The sequence below is a fragment of the Buteo buteo genome, chromosome 9 (assembly GCF_964188355.1).
Source record: "Buteo buteo chromosome 9, bButBut1.hap1.1, whole genome shotgun sequence".
Taxonomy (NCBI): domain Eukaryota; kingdom Metazoa; phylum Chordata; class Aves; order Accipitriformes; family Accipitridae; genus Buteo; species Buteo buteo.
This window is the reverse complement of record NC_134179.1, coordinates 43,783,783-43,801,681: the sequence shown is the minus strand read 5'-3', so window position 1 is coordinate 43,801,681 and position 17,899 is coordinate 43,783,783. Positions and strand designations below refer to the sequence as shown.

Sequence of the window (17,899 nt, the reverse complement as noted above, 5' to 3'; positions counted from 1 at the left end):
GTTCTGTTTTGGGAACAGCCTGAACTGGGCATGACTTGACACTTGTGAGAGTGCAGTTGCAATTGGGACTCTCTCTTTCCCCAAGGGAGGAAGGCCCTTGGAACTAGGTGCTGCTCAAAGACCTGCAAAGCACAGGCCCTGCCCCACTAGGAAAACAAGCCAAGGGCGAGAAGAGAAAGTGAGGCGTGGACAGGGTGCTGACACCTTGCTGACCTGGTCTGCAACCCAACCAGTTGATTCTCAGATTAATGCTTTATCTTTTGGGTATCCTGCTATGTCCTGCAGGATTCAGGATCCTTTCAAGCAATGGGAAAGGAAGCAAGAGGAGTACAAAGGGTTTTTCCTGCTAGCTCTTGTCACAGGAAGCCCTGCACTGTCTGAGGGAACCACCACGAAGTGCAGAGGCACTGAGCTTTGAGACTATATCAGAGCAAAGTAAAAGTTCAAGCAGAGGAAATTCCTGTTCCCATTCTCCCTTCTCATTTACTAGTTCAGTGTAAGGCCACAATTAAAGATTAACTGCCTTCAAATAATACAGCAGAGCTAACACCCACCAGCATCTCCTTGTGCCCAAGATTAGACCTTCAGAGCAGCAGGGTACAGGCAGAGCTGACATGCAATAAACACCTGAGAAGCAGAACCACAGACAGGTACCCACAGGGGGTACTAGTAGCTTTAACTCTGCCCTTCTGAAAAGATGCACTCAGCCCTCCTTGACAAGTATTTCAATGCTGCAGTGCAAGCACCTGGGTGCTGAGGGGCAGCTCTTCAGGGACCCAGCATGGCCATGTGGTTTCAGCATGGTTTTACAGGGCCTTGTGCATTAAGGGCTTGAACTCAGCCTGGGCAGGGCAGCAGTAACAGCCTTTTTATAATACAGAAAAGCCTGGCAGATCCATGTGTGGGTTATTAACTTTCTTTGGGGTACTGGGGGCGGGGTGGTAACATGACTGTATTATCAGAGCAATCAGCCTCTGCATAAAAATCATGCCACCAAAAAAAAAAATAATAAAAAGTTCTCTTTGGGGAGCCTTGGTTTTGTGCCTTTTTTTTTTTCCTTAAATAAAGTAAAATACAGATTGCAGTTGGACAAGAGCAGGATGGGAGTGAGGGAAACTCACAGAATTGGGCTTTTACTCTTTGTTTAATCAGCTTTGGTCTTATGCTGTAATCTCAGGTGGTCTCCCCAACAGACTGCCTATGTAAGAGAAGTTCTAAGGTCTAAGGTTTGTGCTGGGGTGATTGTTAAATGGAAACAACATGACAGCAGGCTGTTAGAGACATTTCGGTTCCTCCATTAAAGAGCACCTCAGATAGGCATCAACCTGTACCAAAGCAGTGCAGGTAGGGTCCATGTACTTTGGCTGGTTAGGAACTGGTTTAACTAGAGCTCTTTCCATTCAACACCCAATCTTCCAGCTTAGCTTTTTGTGTAGAAACTTCCCTCTGGGTTTGAAAAACACCCATGGAAAGCTGTGCTTGGGAGGAAGATGCTATAAGTAACAGAGAAACAGAGCTGTATTTACCAGCTTTGCAGAAGGGGCACTTCAAGACACATGAAAGTCATGTTTGAATTAATGTCTCTGGGATAGACTCACCTTGTTCAGGCTTAACCCCTGCTTCCTTCCTGTTCTTGCCTCTGTTGAATATTTTTAACCTACTGCTTCAGAGGCATCCTGCACACGCTCTTTCCTAGCCTCCTCCTGCCCTTCCTGCCTTGCTGCCCTTACCAGCATGGGGGACACAAACATGTCTTGCAACTGGCATCTTCCACTGCCTCCATCTTCTGCACTGCCCTCCTGCAGCTCAGTCTGGGACACAGTTTCCCATGCTCATGCACAGCTGTGGCTTGTCAGAGATCAAGGATAACTCACTGCAGGTTTCTGACTCAGTCCAGATCAGCATCATGTGCAGATCCAGTGTGGGCAACCCCAAATGCTGTTTTTACAGCAGCAGTTGAACTCAGCCTCTCTAGTTCCTCTCCTTTCTGGGGATGCGTTCAGCAAGAACTGGATGCCTGCTCCACCAGCTCCTTTCCCCATAGATTTGTTTCTTTACTGCTTTCTGGGGGGGGGGGCGGGGAATGAACCAGGCATGGCTGTGCGTGAGCATGTGGTTAAAAGAAGTTTCCACTATATTTTTCCAAAGACATCAGATGCTTTACTTTCTCTGGAAGTTTGTTCTGCATCCCCCAGCTAGAGCATGCTTTGTGTCCCCCGTCATTCACCCTGATACTTCTCTACCTGCGAGAGTCCTCTCCTGCTTCATCAAGTAGAAAACCAAAGCACAAAGCACCGAGTCACCCCTAAGTAAACTTGACCTACCCCTCAGAGTTACATTAGTGTAAGTCAGGACTTGCTGGACTTAAGTCAGCTCAGTTCTGCTGATGGAAAATAAGCATATGAGAAATATCTCAGCCCCCAGGGCTGCCTAGTGCCAGGCAAGGAATAATTAAACCAGATTTGTCCCTGAGAATGCTCGCGATCTCCCAGCACAGCTGAGCTCCAAATAATGTCCTGACTTAGGACATTATTTCCTACCCCCTTCCACAAGTGCTTTCTCCCCCTGCACACCCCGCCACATCCTCTGTGTTTCAGGACAGAGGCATTTTCTGCTAGATCCACTTGGATATAAACAGCACAAAGGAAGTAATAAGGAAACTCCTCCCTATCCCTTGCTCTAACCACTTCAGACATGCTGCCAGCTTGCTGCAGGGTACAAATTATCACAAACTTGGGGAGCTGCCTTACCTGGAGAGGCTTCAGCACTGGCGCATCAGCGACTATCAGGGAGCAGATGCCCATTTCAATGCAACAGCCATACTGCAAATTACAAGTGCTCCAGAGTGCCTGTCCATGTGGTTGCTTTCGGTCTCCACAAGTCAGGTAGGCTGGTTATCTATTAAATAGGGAGAAAGCGCACGCAAGAGAGAGAGGGTGAACACACAGAGGAAATCAGGCAGTTTCCTGTTTGTTTATCATGAACAAAAGCTTGTTTGGCTGGTCTGAATGTTGCTAGTGGCCTGGCCCAGCTGCTGCGGGTGGTGCAGAGCTGAGCTCTTCCACTAGCATGAAAGGAACAAGAAACAAGGCAGAGTCTTCCAGGAAAAAACAAAACAAACCCAAACCTCTCTGGAGGTTTGCAGGCAAGGCAGAGCAGTGGGAAGGGAGTTTTCACCTTGGCTTGTAAGGCTCTGATGTGTGAAGGTGGCAACCAGCTGCTGCTGTTTGGTCTCAAGAGGGAGGTGTGTTCTGGTAGCAGAGGGCTGCAGTCCCCCTCATAAAGGCCCCTTTAGTCACCCCAGCAGGTCTCATGTTGCCTGATTCTAGCAGACCTTTGCTCAAAACTCGGCCCCTGTAGTTTAGTTTTTGGGCTGTATTCAGAGAAATACAAGTGACAAGTCCGTGCTGCCATTACTCTAATTGCTCTGGGGCCACAAAACTACAGGGCTTCTGATGAAAAGACTGCTAAGCTTTTACCAATACTAGGCCCTCCAGTATGAATTCATCATACTAACGTTCTGAACCCAAAGACTCAATGCTGTTTTCTAATGTCAAGCTAAAGCAACTTGCACCTCTGAAGTCATGCCTAGACATTTCTGTTGTTCCTGCCCACCTTGAATTAGTAACAAACGAGGGACGGCCTTCGGTGGGTGGGAAAGGGAAAGGAGGAATGCTCCCTGGCAAGGAGACATGCTGCAAAGCCAAGCCACCCTGGGACCAGGGTTAGAAAGGGAGACAGGCATTTGCACATTTCAGTGTTATACCTTAGGCTACAGGAATTAAAACCTGGAGCTGGAGATGCTCAGCAGAGTGAAGTGGGCATGAGAGGTTTACCAGGACAGCCTGGCACAGGAACTAAACCCTTGTACCTGCCTGCCTGAGTGGTACTGCCTGTCAGACAGCTCTCTTGCCAGCTTGTGCTTTTTCTTCCTCACCGGGAGACTGTGCTATTGTGTTTGCCCTTGTTCACATCCACTCCTTGCGTCCTCTGCCCAGGGCAGGGTGACCTCCCGGCTCACCTGTCCCCACGGGAGGCTGAGGGACACCCTTTGGTCCCCGCTACCCTTTCCTGTGCAGAGATCAGAATTGCTGCTGCCATCTGGTGGGAGAGCAGCCTGGCTGCCGGCCTCTGCCGCTCCTCAGTTTGCATTCATCTTGCCTTCTGAAAAAGGTGACCGCTTCGCAAGCGTCCTTCCTGGCTAACGCGGTCTGTCATGGTTAGCAGCAAAGCTACAGCCTCCGTCACTCACCCACAAAGCACCCCTGGCCCCAAGATTCTGGTGCTAAATGTAACGATTTGTTGGAAAAATGGAAAGATCCAGGAGTACCCCGTGTGATGCTGGTGTGAGTCAGCTCTGGGGAGAGCCTGACAGAAGGGCATTTAATTCCAACTAGCCAACATCCAAGCAGAGCCTTTCTCCAAGTAAATTTTTGGGCCATTTTAGCTGGGTTGCTTAAGGAAGTGAGTGCTTTCTCCAGCCCAGTAACACATTCAACCTTGCTGGGGAAGCACTGGCTTTATGCAATCATGCTGTCCTTCCTTCAGAGAAAACCAATTTCAACAGAGGGATTAAAAGTCATGGAATATACTAAATTCAAAGTGTTTTGTGCAAATAGGTGGCAAAAATGAAGAAAAAATTCACCACAGAAAGTATTCCCTCCCCCAAGCAAAAGTTTTAGCATGGCTGCAATCCCTAATAAGCAGCAGAAAAGCCACACAACAGAGAACTGGTATAACTGCCCAACGCAGGAAATTCTTCAGTCAGACTTGTGCCATGCATTTCAGACAGTGAGAATCCAGGCATGACAGCCAGACCACGCGCCCACTGGCTTTTCTGTTCACAGAAACAAACCTGAAGTTTCTCCACCTCCCTTCAAGTGGCATCACCCGGCTGCCTCCCACCTGCGATCACGGCTTACCTTGAGCTGAAGTGTCTTACCCAAAAAGACGTGGCACATGGTGGTCACAGAGTACTATGTCACAGACGGTGGTTGCTCCTGCAGGTATGGTCACAAGACAGCCCCTCTCTTGCTCTCTCTAAGGCTAAGGCGAAGGGGAGAGATCTGCTGTTCCTGGAGCATCTCCAGCACCTTTGTACGCATGAGAGTTGCAAAGAGTAGGCAGCCTTTGCAATAGCTCTGTCCTGCAGCTGCGAGCCAGCCCCTCTTAGGCCAGCAGAGCAGCAGGTGACAGTTGCAGGATACCCGGCTGATCAAGTGGTTTACGCAGGCTTGCTGGGAGGGCAGATCAGAACCTGCACAACAAAACTCCTTTCTCTGCCCTCAGTATAAAGCCACATGCCTTGACCCTCTCTCGTTTCTCCACCCCAGGCTGCGCTCCACTTTCACGAGCAAGTTTTTGTTACTGGATTATTAAGAGGAGTAAGGTTAGAAATGCCAGAAAGGGTGGGGATGCCTTGTTTGTTTGAGCAGCGAGGGCGGCCTACCTTCACATTACCCAAGCCCAAAGTTCTTTCTATTGCCCCGACAAGTAGAGCACTGAGAGCAAGTGCTCACACCCTGCTGACGCCTCCCGAACACTGTGAGGGAAGGGGAGTTCAGCCTTCGACTCTCTTCATTCGGTCCAGCCTTGGCCAGGAATGCCAGGCAGGCCAATCCTTGACTACACATTCTCAACTCTGTTTTGTTTTTACATTAAGGAGTCTCCCAGCACCTGAGGAGTTTGGCAGAGGATGCCAGACAGCGCTCACTCGCTGCTGCGTAGCTCTCAGAGCAACATCCATCCAGCAAGCAGAAGGCTGTTTCCTCACCCAGTATCCCTGTGCAGCCCACACAAAACCACATCCTGATTTTAGGGTCACCATTCCCATCTGGAGCCAGATGGTTGGAAGGTCCACATGGTTTACAAGGCTGAAGAGCAGCTATAAACACAGTATAAACAAGGGGTTCAGCTAGCACACATCAAGACAGCTACAGGTTCAAGAACAGCTTTGAAGTCTGATGAGTTCATGGCAGCTTTAGGCATTAAGTGAGGCAGAGCAAGGGTAAAGGAGCAGTTAACAGCCAGGGAACATTTGTAAAAAGAATTACACCCAAAAGCAAAGGAAATGATGATTAATCAGACCCAGGGGCCACCATTAGAGCCTCACACACCTCCTCCAGGGAGGCTAACAGCAAAAGCAGCAGGAAACACTCCATACTCCACCAAAAATGCAGAACTGGAGGCAGAGGTAATGCAGAGCCACAGAAGCTGAGAAGGGATTTCAGACACACTGTTTTGAGCCCAACACCTGGTCATGAAACTAATGGACAGAAATGCAGGAAACGCTAAGGGGGCTTTAAAAGGAGCCTTGGGAGAAAAGTCGAAGCTTCCTTAGAAGTGTCTGAAGCGGTAAACCAGAAGAATAAAGAACAAGAACACTGGAGGTGGAAGATGTCTGGAAGTTATTTGGGAGTTACAGACCTGACTGCTCAGCTGTTTAAAATATTTTGCAAGCTCAGGCACCTCATCACTGCAAGCGTGTACCCTGCCCAGCAGAAAAAGCAGGCAAGCCTTTCCATTTCGCCAGAGACAAGGGCAACAACTCAAAAGTGGCTGTACGATGACAAATTGAGCCCACCATTCACAGAAGCTTTCCCAAGGGTTCAACATCCTCAAGGTAGCGATGACGTCCACCTAGGACTACGTTGCCGCGGGATAACAGACCGTACAAGCACCCTATTTGCAGGATGGGGGCAATGGTGTGCCAGGATAGTACCATGCCTTCTGACAGCTGCTGACAGGTTTGTGGCTCACTGTAGGCTGTATCTGGCACAATACACCCCCGTTTTCTTTCCGACAGCACAGTGTTGCATCAAAAGAGCACCCTGGAAAATGTAGGTACGTGTAGTAAACAACAGCCTGAACTGCACATGGAAAGCAGTTAAAAACTCTTGCAATAACCTCAAGATACTCTCAGCCTTACCTTGTTGCAGGAATTCAGCCTAAGAATCATGTTTAAAGCTTTAAATCATCAGGAGCAAGACCTATTTGCCTGTGCTAAGTGACTTTTATCCAAATAATCTAGCACAAGCATGAGGTGTCTTGCTCCACTGACCCAACCTTCATTCTTCTGAGCTATCAAAAAAAAAAAACCCCAAAAACAACCCCACACTACTACACTTGGGACCGTGACATTTATTGAAGTCTGGTTATACAATCTCAAACCCATCACATCCTCCTCACAATTCAGGTTCCCTAAATAAAAAGAGCATTGATGTAACAGAGAATTCTGCCCACCTCTGACTGCCTGAGCCACGGAGCACTGTCATCCCCTCTTTGTCCCACGTGCCATCTGCAATAGGCCAACTGCCACTTTTACTGACCTTGGTGAAAGAACCAACAACGCTGCACAACAGGGCAAGCGGCAGCAGACCAGTGTGTGGTGGCAGGGGGAGAAGTGGAGATGTCCCATTGCTGGCATGTACATGAGAAGTATTTCCTGCAGAGGAAGTATCTTCTCCCTCCATGCTTGAAATCTATCTACTACATAAAGTGAATCTCTGCTATTCTCACCCCCAGCCACAATCCACTCGACCTGTGCCTCCAGCTAAAAAAGACTGGCTTGACCAAAGAGCGAGCCCCAAGCGTCCCTGTTTCATAGTCCAGGACCTGCAAGTCTGGAACAACCCTGGCTCAGCCAGCCTAAAGGCACTGAAGCATCGCTGTGAAACCTGATTGATACAGTACTCGTGTGGTCAGGGAGTCACCTGGGCTACTTGTTCATCCCAGGAGCGAACAGATGCAAACTCTGCTCCTATTGCTCAAACTGCCTGGAAAGGGGCAATTCTCAAACCTAGCTTAATGGTCAGTGGAGCCACTGCTCTGACCGTACATGGGAGGAATGCAGGTTTGTTGTCAAGAGCGTTCAGTTTTATTTGATTAAGAATTCAAAATGGGTTGAATTTTAATTTCCTCTGCTTTTACCAATGAGGAAATTGCGAAGATTCTTTTGGAAAGGGCTGATCTGGTAGGTGGAGGTGACCAGGCTAGCTATGGCTGCAGAGCCAGGTTCACTGCGGCAGCTGGAGGAGCACAGACTGTCCAGAGGGCAGATAGGTGATGTTGCGGGACCGTGAGAGCTGGTATGCAATGTCTTCAGCTGCCTCCAGCTTGCGCAGCTCAATCAAGCCATCACCTGCAGTGGCCAGCGAGTTAGCAATCAGCTCGGCTGCTTTTGAGTCTCCTTCAGCAGAGATGACAGCTGCTTTCTTCTGCTGCTCAGCCTGAAAGTAAACAGATGAGAAGAGAACAGAGAAAATGAGCAAAAGAGAAGGAAGATGCTATTGCCTTGTTTAGAATTTAAATTCCCACTTCACCACCCTACTATTCTTTTCCCCAATAGGGGAGCTAAGATAGGTGATTTTATTTTAAAGCTACATTCTGTTAAACCGTTTTTCTGCCTACTGTGGAAAAAAGGTTGAAAAATCATCTTGCAATTGTTTTATCAGTCTTAACCTTGTGAAACATTAACCCACCTAAGGGCATTCCTGGTGGAAAATTGTCTATGAAAGATTCGAGAACTTCGGTGGAGTTAAAACCAAGTCAGATAAACACTTCTGCTGTTTAATCATCCTGGCTGATTACATGCATCTTACTGCATCCACTGGATTAACTCTGGGTGTAGTTGCAGGTTCTTGCAATCTCAGCAGGCATGTGTTCTCAGCTGTACTAGGGTACTTTAACATGAAACTGTTTCTGTGGATGCTCACTGAGATCCTGGGTTGATCTGAGATTATGTGGTCTTGCATGCAGCCAGTAACACTCCTAGGACACAGGCCCCCGTGCCCATGATGTCAAACATCACGGAAAGCTTCGGCCACCCTCTCAAAATTCACAAACAGCAGGATCACTTGGGTTGCAAAGCTCAACCTCAAACCCCATTTCTAAATGGCACTTCCTCCTGAGTTCCATTTCTGTTCAGCACTCCAGTAAGACCGTGATGTGGTAGAAGAAAAAAGGATCCCAAAACCCAGCAAAACCAACCTTAGGCTTTATCTATCCAACAGTCATGTGCCAGAGCCAAGAACCGTATCAGCATTATGACCCTAAGTGACTGCGTCACTCAACCTGCCCAGTCTCCTGGACAGCTGAGCGAGGTGTTCACTGCAAGCTAGAGTGGGAAGGAGATAACAGGAACCGTTTCCAAGTTTCTCAGAAGGACAAGGTACCTTTTCCACAATGAATCTGGCTCTCTCTGCTTCTTGCTGGGCCACTTGCTTCATTTCCACCGCCTCTGTGAACTCCTTGCCAAAGGTCAGATGGGTCTGCAGGGCACAAATCAAGCAAAGTCCACAATGCTGACAGTTTACAGCAGCACTGCTGTGACCCACACAGCTCTCAGGGAGGAAGCAGCCTGCCCGTATCAGTGAAACTGAGTGGAAATGGAAAGCCAGTATCCCTAAAAGAACAGAAACTGGGACAACCGGGCCTCTGCATCCAGTTTTGAACTCTCAAGGGAGACGCCACAAGCACAGCTCCAGTCCATCAGACCAGTAACACCAGTACCTTCAGAGACACACCACGCTCCCCTGCCACCACTGCTTGCTCGAGCACCTGGCAGAGGGAGCCCACTCGCTCAGCGCTCCCCTCCAAGGCAGTGAAGCCTGCTGTCTGCCAAGCCATGCTCACCCTTCATGCTCCCACATGCACTGGTGTGCTCAGCCTGGGCTGTTTGGACAGCTGCTGGCTCCTGAGATGTAACAGGGGAAAGGTGAATTTCCTTCATTAGTGTACTCAGGAGAAAGCACAAGAAACAAAGTCACCTTCCTGCAAAAATTTTCTAAATGTCCCTTTCCTCTAAGCAGGCTTTCCAGGGAAGTCCCAGAAGAGAGAGGGAGAGGTGCACATACAAGCCAGATTACAACACATTTAATTTACAAAGGTTATAGGGAGATAGTAGGGGGAGGAAGGAGAACTCCCTCCTTGAACAATATTAGAAGAAAACACAGCCAGGAGAAAACCTAATACTTTGTAGAAAAAAGATGCTATCAAAAGTGGATATTTTCACTACCTCCTCATGCCTAGCACTTTCTCCCTGTGTCTCAGGGTGCTTGTGGAACAGCTGCCTTCTCTAAAGCAATGTGCAGCCTGATCCATCACCCACAGAAACATTTGCTCTTCATTTTAACTACAAAAGCCCCGCAACAGTGAAATCTGTCAATCAGCCAGCGCAGCAGAGCCTTCAAGGGCTTGCTCAAGGTCACAGAAGGCCAGCAACAAAACCAGAGGTACTGACTCGAGCGGTAACTACTACATACCATGCAACTGCAGACAGACAAACATAGTCCACACATCCAAACTTCCAGCCCACCCTTCTCTGGCCATCCACTGAGTCTCTCCTCCACTGCTCATATTTGGGCACACTCCAAAAAGAAAAACTGAAAAGGGAGAACTCTTACCAAAGACACATCATCCAGAATGAGCCCGAAGGTTGCTGCTCTCTCCGTGAGGTCTTCACTCACTTGCCTCGAGACCAGCTCTCTCTGAGTGATTAATTCTCCAGCATCAAAGCGAGCCTGAAATCAGGATGGACAACAATGTGAAGAAAGCTCCCAAAAGTGAAAGATTCTCCACACCCTGCCTGTCTTTGCACCCATGAGCCCCAGAGTGAATCCAATTCTTCTCCCAAAACTAGCAAACACTGAGCTGCCCAGGCATTTAAAGTAAGAGCATGACTGAATGACTGAGAATTTAAGTGTAAGCTGGAAGGGAGGTTGTCTAGTTGAGCATGTAACATAAGAGCTCATAAGCTGGGCTAAAGTTGTTTAGTAATTGTTTAGCAGTCCCCTGGGGATGCTTCCAAAACCAGAGGTCTTCAGTAAGCTGAAATCTAAGATTACATGAGAAGTGAAAATCCCAGTCTCTTGCCTGAGACTCCCAGCCTGAAGAGCAGAGCTAACAGCTGAGAGCAGGTAATGAAGAAACCTCTTTCTCTCTAGAGATCATCCAACGTGAATCAAGTTAGGCCAAGCAGTCATAATGACTGAGAAACAGACAATTAGCATAGCTACAATTAGCTTTTCTGGATGGCCCAGGAGAGCCTTGGGGCTGGAAAGAGAAGCCTTATTCTGGAACATGACATATTCCGTGCTCCAGCACGTCTCACTGCTAAAAAGAGGAAAAACCCAGCAGCTGTCACGCTGTCCTTACCACAACAGACTTGAGGATTTCGGTTGTGATTGAGGGCAGGACACGTTCATCGTAGTCCTCTCCAATACTGGTGAAAATCCGCGGTAACTGGGCAGTCACTGGTCTAAACAGGATACGCAATGTGATGTTCACGTTCTGTAGATCTGTAGGAAGACAGTCACCAGTTTAGTGGCAAACCACAGGGACCAGAGACATCCTGAAGCTGTCCTCTGCATGGCAAATAAATGAGAAAGAATAAACAGAATTCTTTTTGCCAGCAAAGACAAGTTATTTTTACTACCCCTTCCACCTTGGGATCCAAATCCTCCTTACAGATAAGATTTAAGCTTCTGTTTGTTTGCAATGCAGGGAATTGCGTGCCGTACTGTAAAGACAGATTCATTATGTTTAAAGGGATGACTTACAGGATGGAAGGAAGGGTCCTTTAATCTGTTCTGTAACTAAAAAGACAAGATCAAACCATTCCTGACTCTGTGCCAAACTGGACTTGGGACACGTGGGATCTCCATGTCCAGAAGAATAAAAAAAAAACAACAAAAAAAAAAAACATCAGAGCATCTGGTTCTCTTATGGTTGCCGGGTCCAAACACTCACCTTTGCTGCCAGTGATCACAGGAATGTTACGGGGGCGAGAGCGGCAGTCGAAAATGATGGGTTTCTGTACCCAAGGGATGAGGAAGTGGGTACCTTCTCCCACCACTGTGTCCTGGACCCCACGGAACCGGTCAAAGATGACAGCTCTGTGACCCGCATCAACTAGAGAAGAAAACAGCACGTCAAGCGCAGTTTCACTATTGCTGCCCGTTGTTCCTGCACACCACCAAAACCTCCGTGGCAATGGTCTATCAGGGTTAGTTAAGACCTTTTGCTACAGATCGGTGAAATTAATTAGATTGCTGGGAGCAACAAAGCAAAAGAGAAGATGCAGCCATGAGTCCTGGCCCCCAGCCTGCTCACAAGGGCAGCAGCTAATGGACAGCTTTCTAGAGAAAGGCCCTTGCAATCCTCTTGCTTGTGCAACACACAAGGTATAAAACAGCCCAGCAAGATTTCACGTCTATTCTCCTGCAATGCTATTAGCAATAAAAGCACACATCAGCCAAGATGCTGACAAAAAAAAAAAGATACAAAGTGAACTGGAAGCGCTCAGCTTCTCCCACTCACCGTTGTAAAGAGCAGAATTGACAACTCCACCTGCGACAGCCAACCCCAGGCCAAGCTTCCCAATGCTTTCAAACACCTTCGCGGCCATTTCACACGTCCAGTTCCAGCCCCTTTAAAAAGTCCCTCCTGCAAAAACCCATCATCTTGTTAAAGATTAAGCAAGGCCAGGGGATCCTGTGTGCAGTTGCTGATGGAGCCAAGGATTAATCCCCCCCCCCCAAAAAACCCAACCCCAAATTGCAGTGGCGGCATGCCCCCCCAACAACTCCTTCTCTCCCCTCAACAGCCACCTCCACCCGCACGCCTCTCCTCCCCGCGGCTCTGAGCCCGAAGCCCCGCAGCACCCCGCGTGGGTGGACACCCCCAGCCCAGCACTCCCCACCCGACCCCCACCCCCACGGCCGCCCCCACTCCGTCCCTCTGTACTACCCCACCTCCCCGCTGCAGGCCAGGCCCGCCCCGGCCTCCCCCCTCCCCTCTCCCCGCTCCCCGCTCTCTCCTAGGCCTCTCGCCCCCAGGACACGCGTCCCGTGAGCCGAAGGCTCCGCTCCCGCTCGAAGGCCCCGGCCCCGGCCCCGGGACCCACCGTTCCCTCCCGCCCCGCTCCCCTCCCGTCAGCGCCCCTGACCTCCACATGAATCCACGGCCACTCGCCTAGAGCGCGCCTGCGCGCCGCGCTAAAGACGCCCGCTCCTCATTGGCCCGCATTTCACCCGCTGCATTCTGGGACTTGTAGTTCTACGTTATCCCGCCCGCAGCCGGGAGGCCTACAACTCCCGGCAGGCCCCGCGGCGGCCCGCTCGTTGAGTAAGGACGCTTTCTATTGGCTGCGGCTTCCCGCTGCCTCGCAGTGCCTCTTGGGAGTTGTAGTCCCAGTAGAGGGAAGCCACGTTGGGGCTGCGCCGGGGGGGGGGTCGGGGCCGGTGCAGAGGCTTGGGGGGCCCGGAGGTGCTGCCTGAACACCCGGGGAGGGTGGGCCAGCCTTATGCCCACTCCTCGCTTGTCACGGGAGAAAACGGGCCTGGAACTGCCCTTTCCCGGTACCTGGGCAGAGGGGCAGCGGGCCCTGGGCGGGGGGTGTGTGTGGAGGGGGTGGTCGTGGGGATCCTGGCGGATGAATGGATTTTAGGGAAGCGGTGTTAATACCAAGGAGGGACCCCAGACGTCTGGGTACATCCGCGCCTGCCTGCCCCCGGACCAGGCAGACACCCGCCATGCGCTTTGTCCCCTTCGGCGTGAGAAACCAGACAGCCCCCCCCCCTCTCCAGGGCAGCCCCCGTCCCGCTGCGGACAAAGACCCCTTATTCCCTCACCCTGAGCCTCCCCTTCGGCACAGCAACCCCACGAGCAGAAGCGCCGGTGCCGCTAGAGGGAAGCAGCACTCTCCCATCGGCTCCGGGAATCCTGATTGAAAGGGAAAAAAGAGAGGGCGGGGGGGGCTGGAAACAACAAACCTTTCTGCCCAGGGAGACCCCCCCAGAGGAGCCACCTTCCCCCGAGGCAGCCCTGTCCTGTCCCCACCCTGGGACCCTCCCTGGTGGGTTTTCCCTCTGGCGTGACACCGCTGGGCACAAGGGACTGCATTACCCCCGCTCCGGCCACGTCGTCCCTGACAGCACCTCAGGATGAAAATGGTGCTGACTCCCTCTCCTTTAGGGGCCCAGCAGAGCCCAGGAGCAATCAGGGAGCATCGTGTCCCCTCCACGAGCTCAGAGGGTCCCCTTCACCCCCTGCTCTGCTCCATGTGGGGAAACTGAGGCACGGAGCTGCTTAGCAACCCGGCGATGGAGGCTCCTGTGCTGCAGCCTCCTGGCTAGCTGCGCTGCCCTTGGAGTGGGGTGATGGATGGGGGCCCTAAAAGTGAGGGCAGGTCCCACCCGATGTCCTCGATCCCCACCTCTCACCTGCATGCACCTCCAACCCCGTGTGTCCAGCCTGGGGTAGCCACGCTGGAGCAGCTCCTGCCTGGGAAGGTCACCCCCTCCCGGGTCCCCTGTGGCATCCTGGGGTCCCCAGGGCCCCCGGCACAGCTGTGCAGACAGATGTGCAGTGGAAGCCCCGTCCTGTGTCTGGCAATGCTCCTCCCGAGGCCACAAAAGCTCTTTTGTGTCTCAGCAGCGCTGGGAAGCGGATGCCGACAAGGACCAGGAGGAGGTGAAGGTGTTCGGTGGCGGCCGGATCTGCCGGGGATCCCCCCTGAAGCCCAGCTGAAACGGGGGTGCCCCAGCGAGCCACGGCCAAGCCCTAAAAGCTGCCCTGAGCAGGACTTGGCCCTCCTTACGATCATTGTTCCCAAAACACCGAGTCACCGCAAACCAATTTGAGGGCCAGATCCTGGCAACCCCCAACCGCAGTAAGCGGGAAATGTAAAGCTGAATTTTGGGTGCTCCCGCGCCCGTCCTCAGCCATGTGCCTCCTTTCAGGGATAAACCCCGGGAGCATCCGCCTCCGCCTCCAGCCCAGCCGACAGGATCAGCCCCCCACGGCCCAACGCTGTCCTGCTGCATCCCCCACCAGCCGCTGGGCTTTCCCCCAAGGATGACTTTGCCCTGGGAGGCTTCTATCTACTTGCATCTAATCCAATAACAACATCCTAATTGGTGACAAAGCCACAGCTATAAACACCAAGAGATTTATTCCCTTTTGACGTGAGATTCACGCAGGGCACAATTCAATCATTAAACTTGGGATTTATGGAGCCAGGGACTGGAGCTTTGCACCTCCCTGCCTGGCATCGTCCCGCGCTTTGCATTTCATAGCAGCCGTCATGGGTGCATTCACTGCTGGGTTTATGCAGCCCCCTTCCCTTTTCCTCACTATGTAAAACAAGTGTTTCACATTCATGCAAAAAAGGGAAGAAGGCTCGTGGCAATGGGGATTTTTGGTCCAGGGCCCGGGTTTTAGGGTGGGAGCCCCAGGAGCCGCCGGGTTGGAGCCGGTGACACCCGCACTGCAAAACCAGAAGAAAATGAGTCTTTTGTGCGGGGAATATCTGGCGGGTGATTCAGCCAGGGCTGACGCCGGCGGTACGGACTGACACGCTGCTTGGCGGCGTGTGGGGACCCGATGAGTCTCCCCGCTGCCTGCTGAGACCGTCCCCAGCTTCGTGGGGCTGGGGGACACAGCACAAACCCTCGGTGGCCGGTGACTTACTGGGATCGGGATGGAGGGGAGGGGGCTGAGCAGCCCTGAAGCAGCCAGGAGCATCCTCTGCCCCAGGGAATGAGGCGAAGGCAGCCGTGGAGGTGCACCCTGAAACAGCACCGGGCTGAGACCCCGCTGTCAGGCGATGGCAGCGAGCTGCACCCCTCGCTTGATTCTTTTAACGAGGCTGCTGCCGTCCACCACATTTCAGGGCGGACATTCCTCCATGGGGCAAAGAAACGGCGGCTTCAAGAAGCGGCTCATTGTCCTCAGGCAGCGCAGCCGGGGCTGGGCAGCCTGGCCCAGCTCCGGCCACCACGGCACGGGAACAAAAAGCCTCCTCTTCTCCAGCTCTCCGCAACCAGGCGTCCCCAACCAGCGCTGCCCCTGAAAAATTTATGGCATGAAGTTTGCAAACTGCGGAGAATCCGAGCGCTCGGCGGCCGGTGACCCCAGGGACGCGGGGCCGTGAAGGCAGGCGTTGATCCACAGGGATGCAGCGGCAGAGCCACCCGAGTGGAGAGCGGCTTTTGGCAGAAATGAGGTTTTTCCACCCCAAAGCATGGGTTTGATTTGCACATGGCAGGACAGGGCTTATGCTGCTGCCCCGTTCCCACCTGCCCAGCCCCACGCGGGGGTCCCAGCCTGAGCCCCGGCGGCTCCAACCCCGCGCCCGGCACGTAACCCAGTTAGTCTCAATAAGCGTTTAAATTAAATTAGTTAAACTACATTAAACCCCTGCGAGGACACGGTTCAGAGTGGAAACGGCCTTAATGTGATTTCAGCTGACTTCCCTGCCACGATTTGCAAGTCAGAGAAATCGAATTAAGGCTGTTTTCATTCTGAACTCTGTCCACACAGGCCCGTAATGCAGTTTAATTAATCTGCTTTAAAATTGAGCCTGTCTTTCATTCAGGCAACTTCACCTGACTCACCCCAGAGAAGCAAAAACCCCCCAGGCAGACAGCGGGGCTAGGCTGGGACCCCCAGGTGGGCGCGGGGCTTGGCCATAGGTTTGGGGATGGAAAATCCTGGAGGGTTTAGAGAAAACCAGGATTATCCCTAATCCCATCAGGGAATAATCTGGGGTCAAGCTCTGTGCAGCACTGAGCTGTAGCTGTCCACGCTGCGCTCCCCATCGCCCGGTGAGCCAGAACCGGAGCATCCCGGCTCTCTGCCGCCCGGGGTCCCGGCAGCACCGCGGGCACCGGGGCCAGGGTTTCTCAGCTCTCCTCGATGGTTATCGCCACTTAACAAAGTTTTCTCCTCGGTGGAAGCGAGCAGCCAGCTGAAACCGGCTGCATTAAGCCCCACGCTGCTCCGGGGAAGGCTGTAATGGCTGATAATTGCCGGCCAGCAGCTCTGAGGAGGCTGGGGCTGGGCCAGGGAAAAACGTCGGCCCCCCAAAACCCACAGCTGCTTTATCTTCCCTACATCCTCCAGCTGGTCCCCATCCCCTTCCCCATCGCCTTCCTCTGGTTTGCACCAAATTTGCAAAGTAAATGGGATGCTTGGTCTCCATCACCAAAACAAAACCCGGGGGGCATCTGGGGCTCCCCCAGAGCGGGGGGTCTTTCCCATCCTCCCTTCGCTCCTAACTCCTGTTTTCTCTGCAAAGGTAAAATGGCATCTCCATAAAGAAGCTCCAATTAAAAGGGAGTTAATGACTTAATGAATCATAACAAAATCTGCTTGCATTAGCACATGAACTGCTGACCCTCTCTCATTGTGGCTACCAGCTTTTTAATTGCTTACCTTTTTATTTCCTTCCCAGCAAATTGGCTGCTCGTTAAGTGTGTTGGGGGGGAGCGAGCGGGGCTCTGGAGGGCGAGCAGCAGGTAAAACCCAGCCTAGAGGGGTTGAGTCCCGCTGCGCCCCATCCTGCACCAGCACTGACCTGAAGCCTGAGCCCCAGCACACCAAGAAGCCGTGCTGTCAGCCCCTGCTCCTTTCCCCTGCTGACGAGGATTTGCAGCGCTGCAGAAAATTAAGACTTAAATTAAATTTTTTTGGAGTGCTAGGAGCTGTACAAACCCCCAAACGAGGTTTGTGTGCTGCTGCAGCATCCTCATCACCCCCCACCTACCTTAGAGCCCTCCAGAGCAGCCAGGAGGGCTAACGGAGCTGGACTCTCCTCCTCATTAACTGCTCATTAATTCCCCATCACACAATGGGGAACAGCTCCAGGATGGAGTGGAGCCCAGCTGTGCCCACCCAAGGACCCCCACAGCTGCTTGTATCCTGAGCCACAAGAGCATCCTCTAATAAGCACCTTCTCACCCCATAGCTTTGGGTGGGGGGTCCCACAGACACCAAAATAACACCCAGCCCACCCTGGGCTTTGTCTGACTTTTTCCCCCTCCCCTTTCTGGCACGGTCATCATTTCCCTTCCTCCTTACGGCTTCTCCAACACCAACCTGCTGTACCCACCCAAAG

At 52.0% G+C, this 17,899-nt stretch overlaps 2 protein-coding genes across 2 annotated transcripts in view; both read right to left on the bottom strand.

Moving 5' to 3' along the window:
• ZNF652 (zinc finger protein 652) overlaps positions 1–2,767 on the bottom strand; it is a 35,273-nt gene extending 32,506 nt beyond the window's left edge. Inside the window, exon 1 of the mRNA XM_075036383.1 lies at positions 2,751–2,767. The gene's annotated coding sequence lies outside the window, so the exon portion shown is untranslated. The remainder of the gene's footprint in view (positions 1–2,750) is intronic.
• Positions 2,768–7,124: 4,357 nt separating this feature from the next.
• On the bottom strand, positions 7,125–13,035 carry PHB1 (prohibitin 1). The gene is made up of 7 exons (XM_075036380.1): positions 12,947–13,035; positions 12,319–12,444; positions 11,749–11,910; positions 11,155–11,297; positions 10,404–10,520; positions 9,174–9,269; positions 7,125–8,228 (listed from the first exon to the last, which is right to left on the bottom strand). Exons 2-7 carry the CDS (start codon positions 12,404–12,406, stop codon positions 8,016–8,018), a joined length of 819 nt encoding a protein of 272 aa, XP_074892481.1. The 5' UTR covers positions 12,407–12,444; positions 12,947–13,035; the 3' UTR covers positions 7,125–8,015.
• Positions 13,036–17,899: the final 4,864 nt, after the last annotated feature.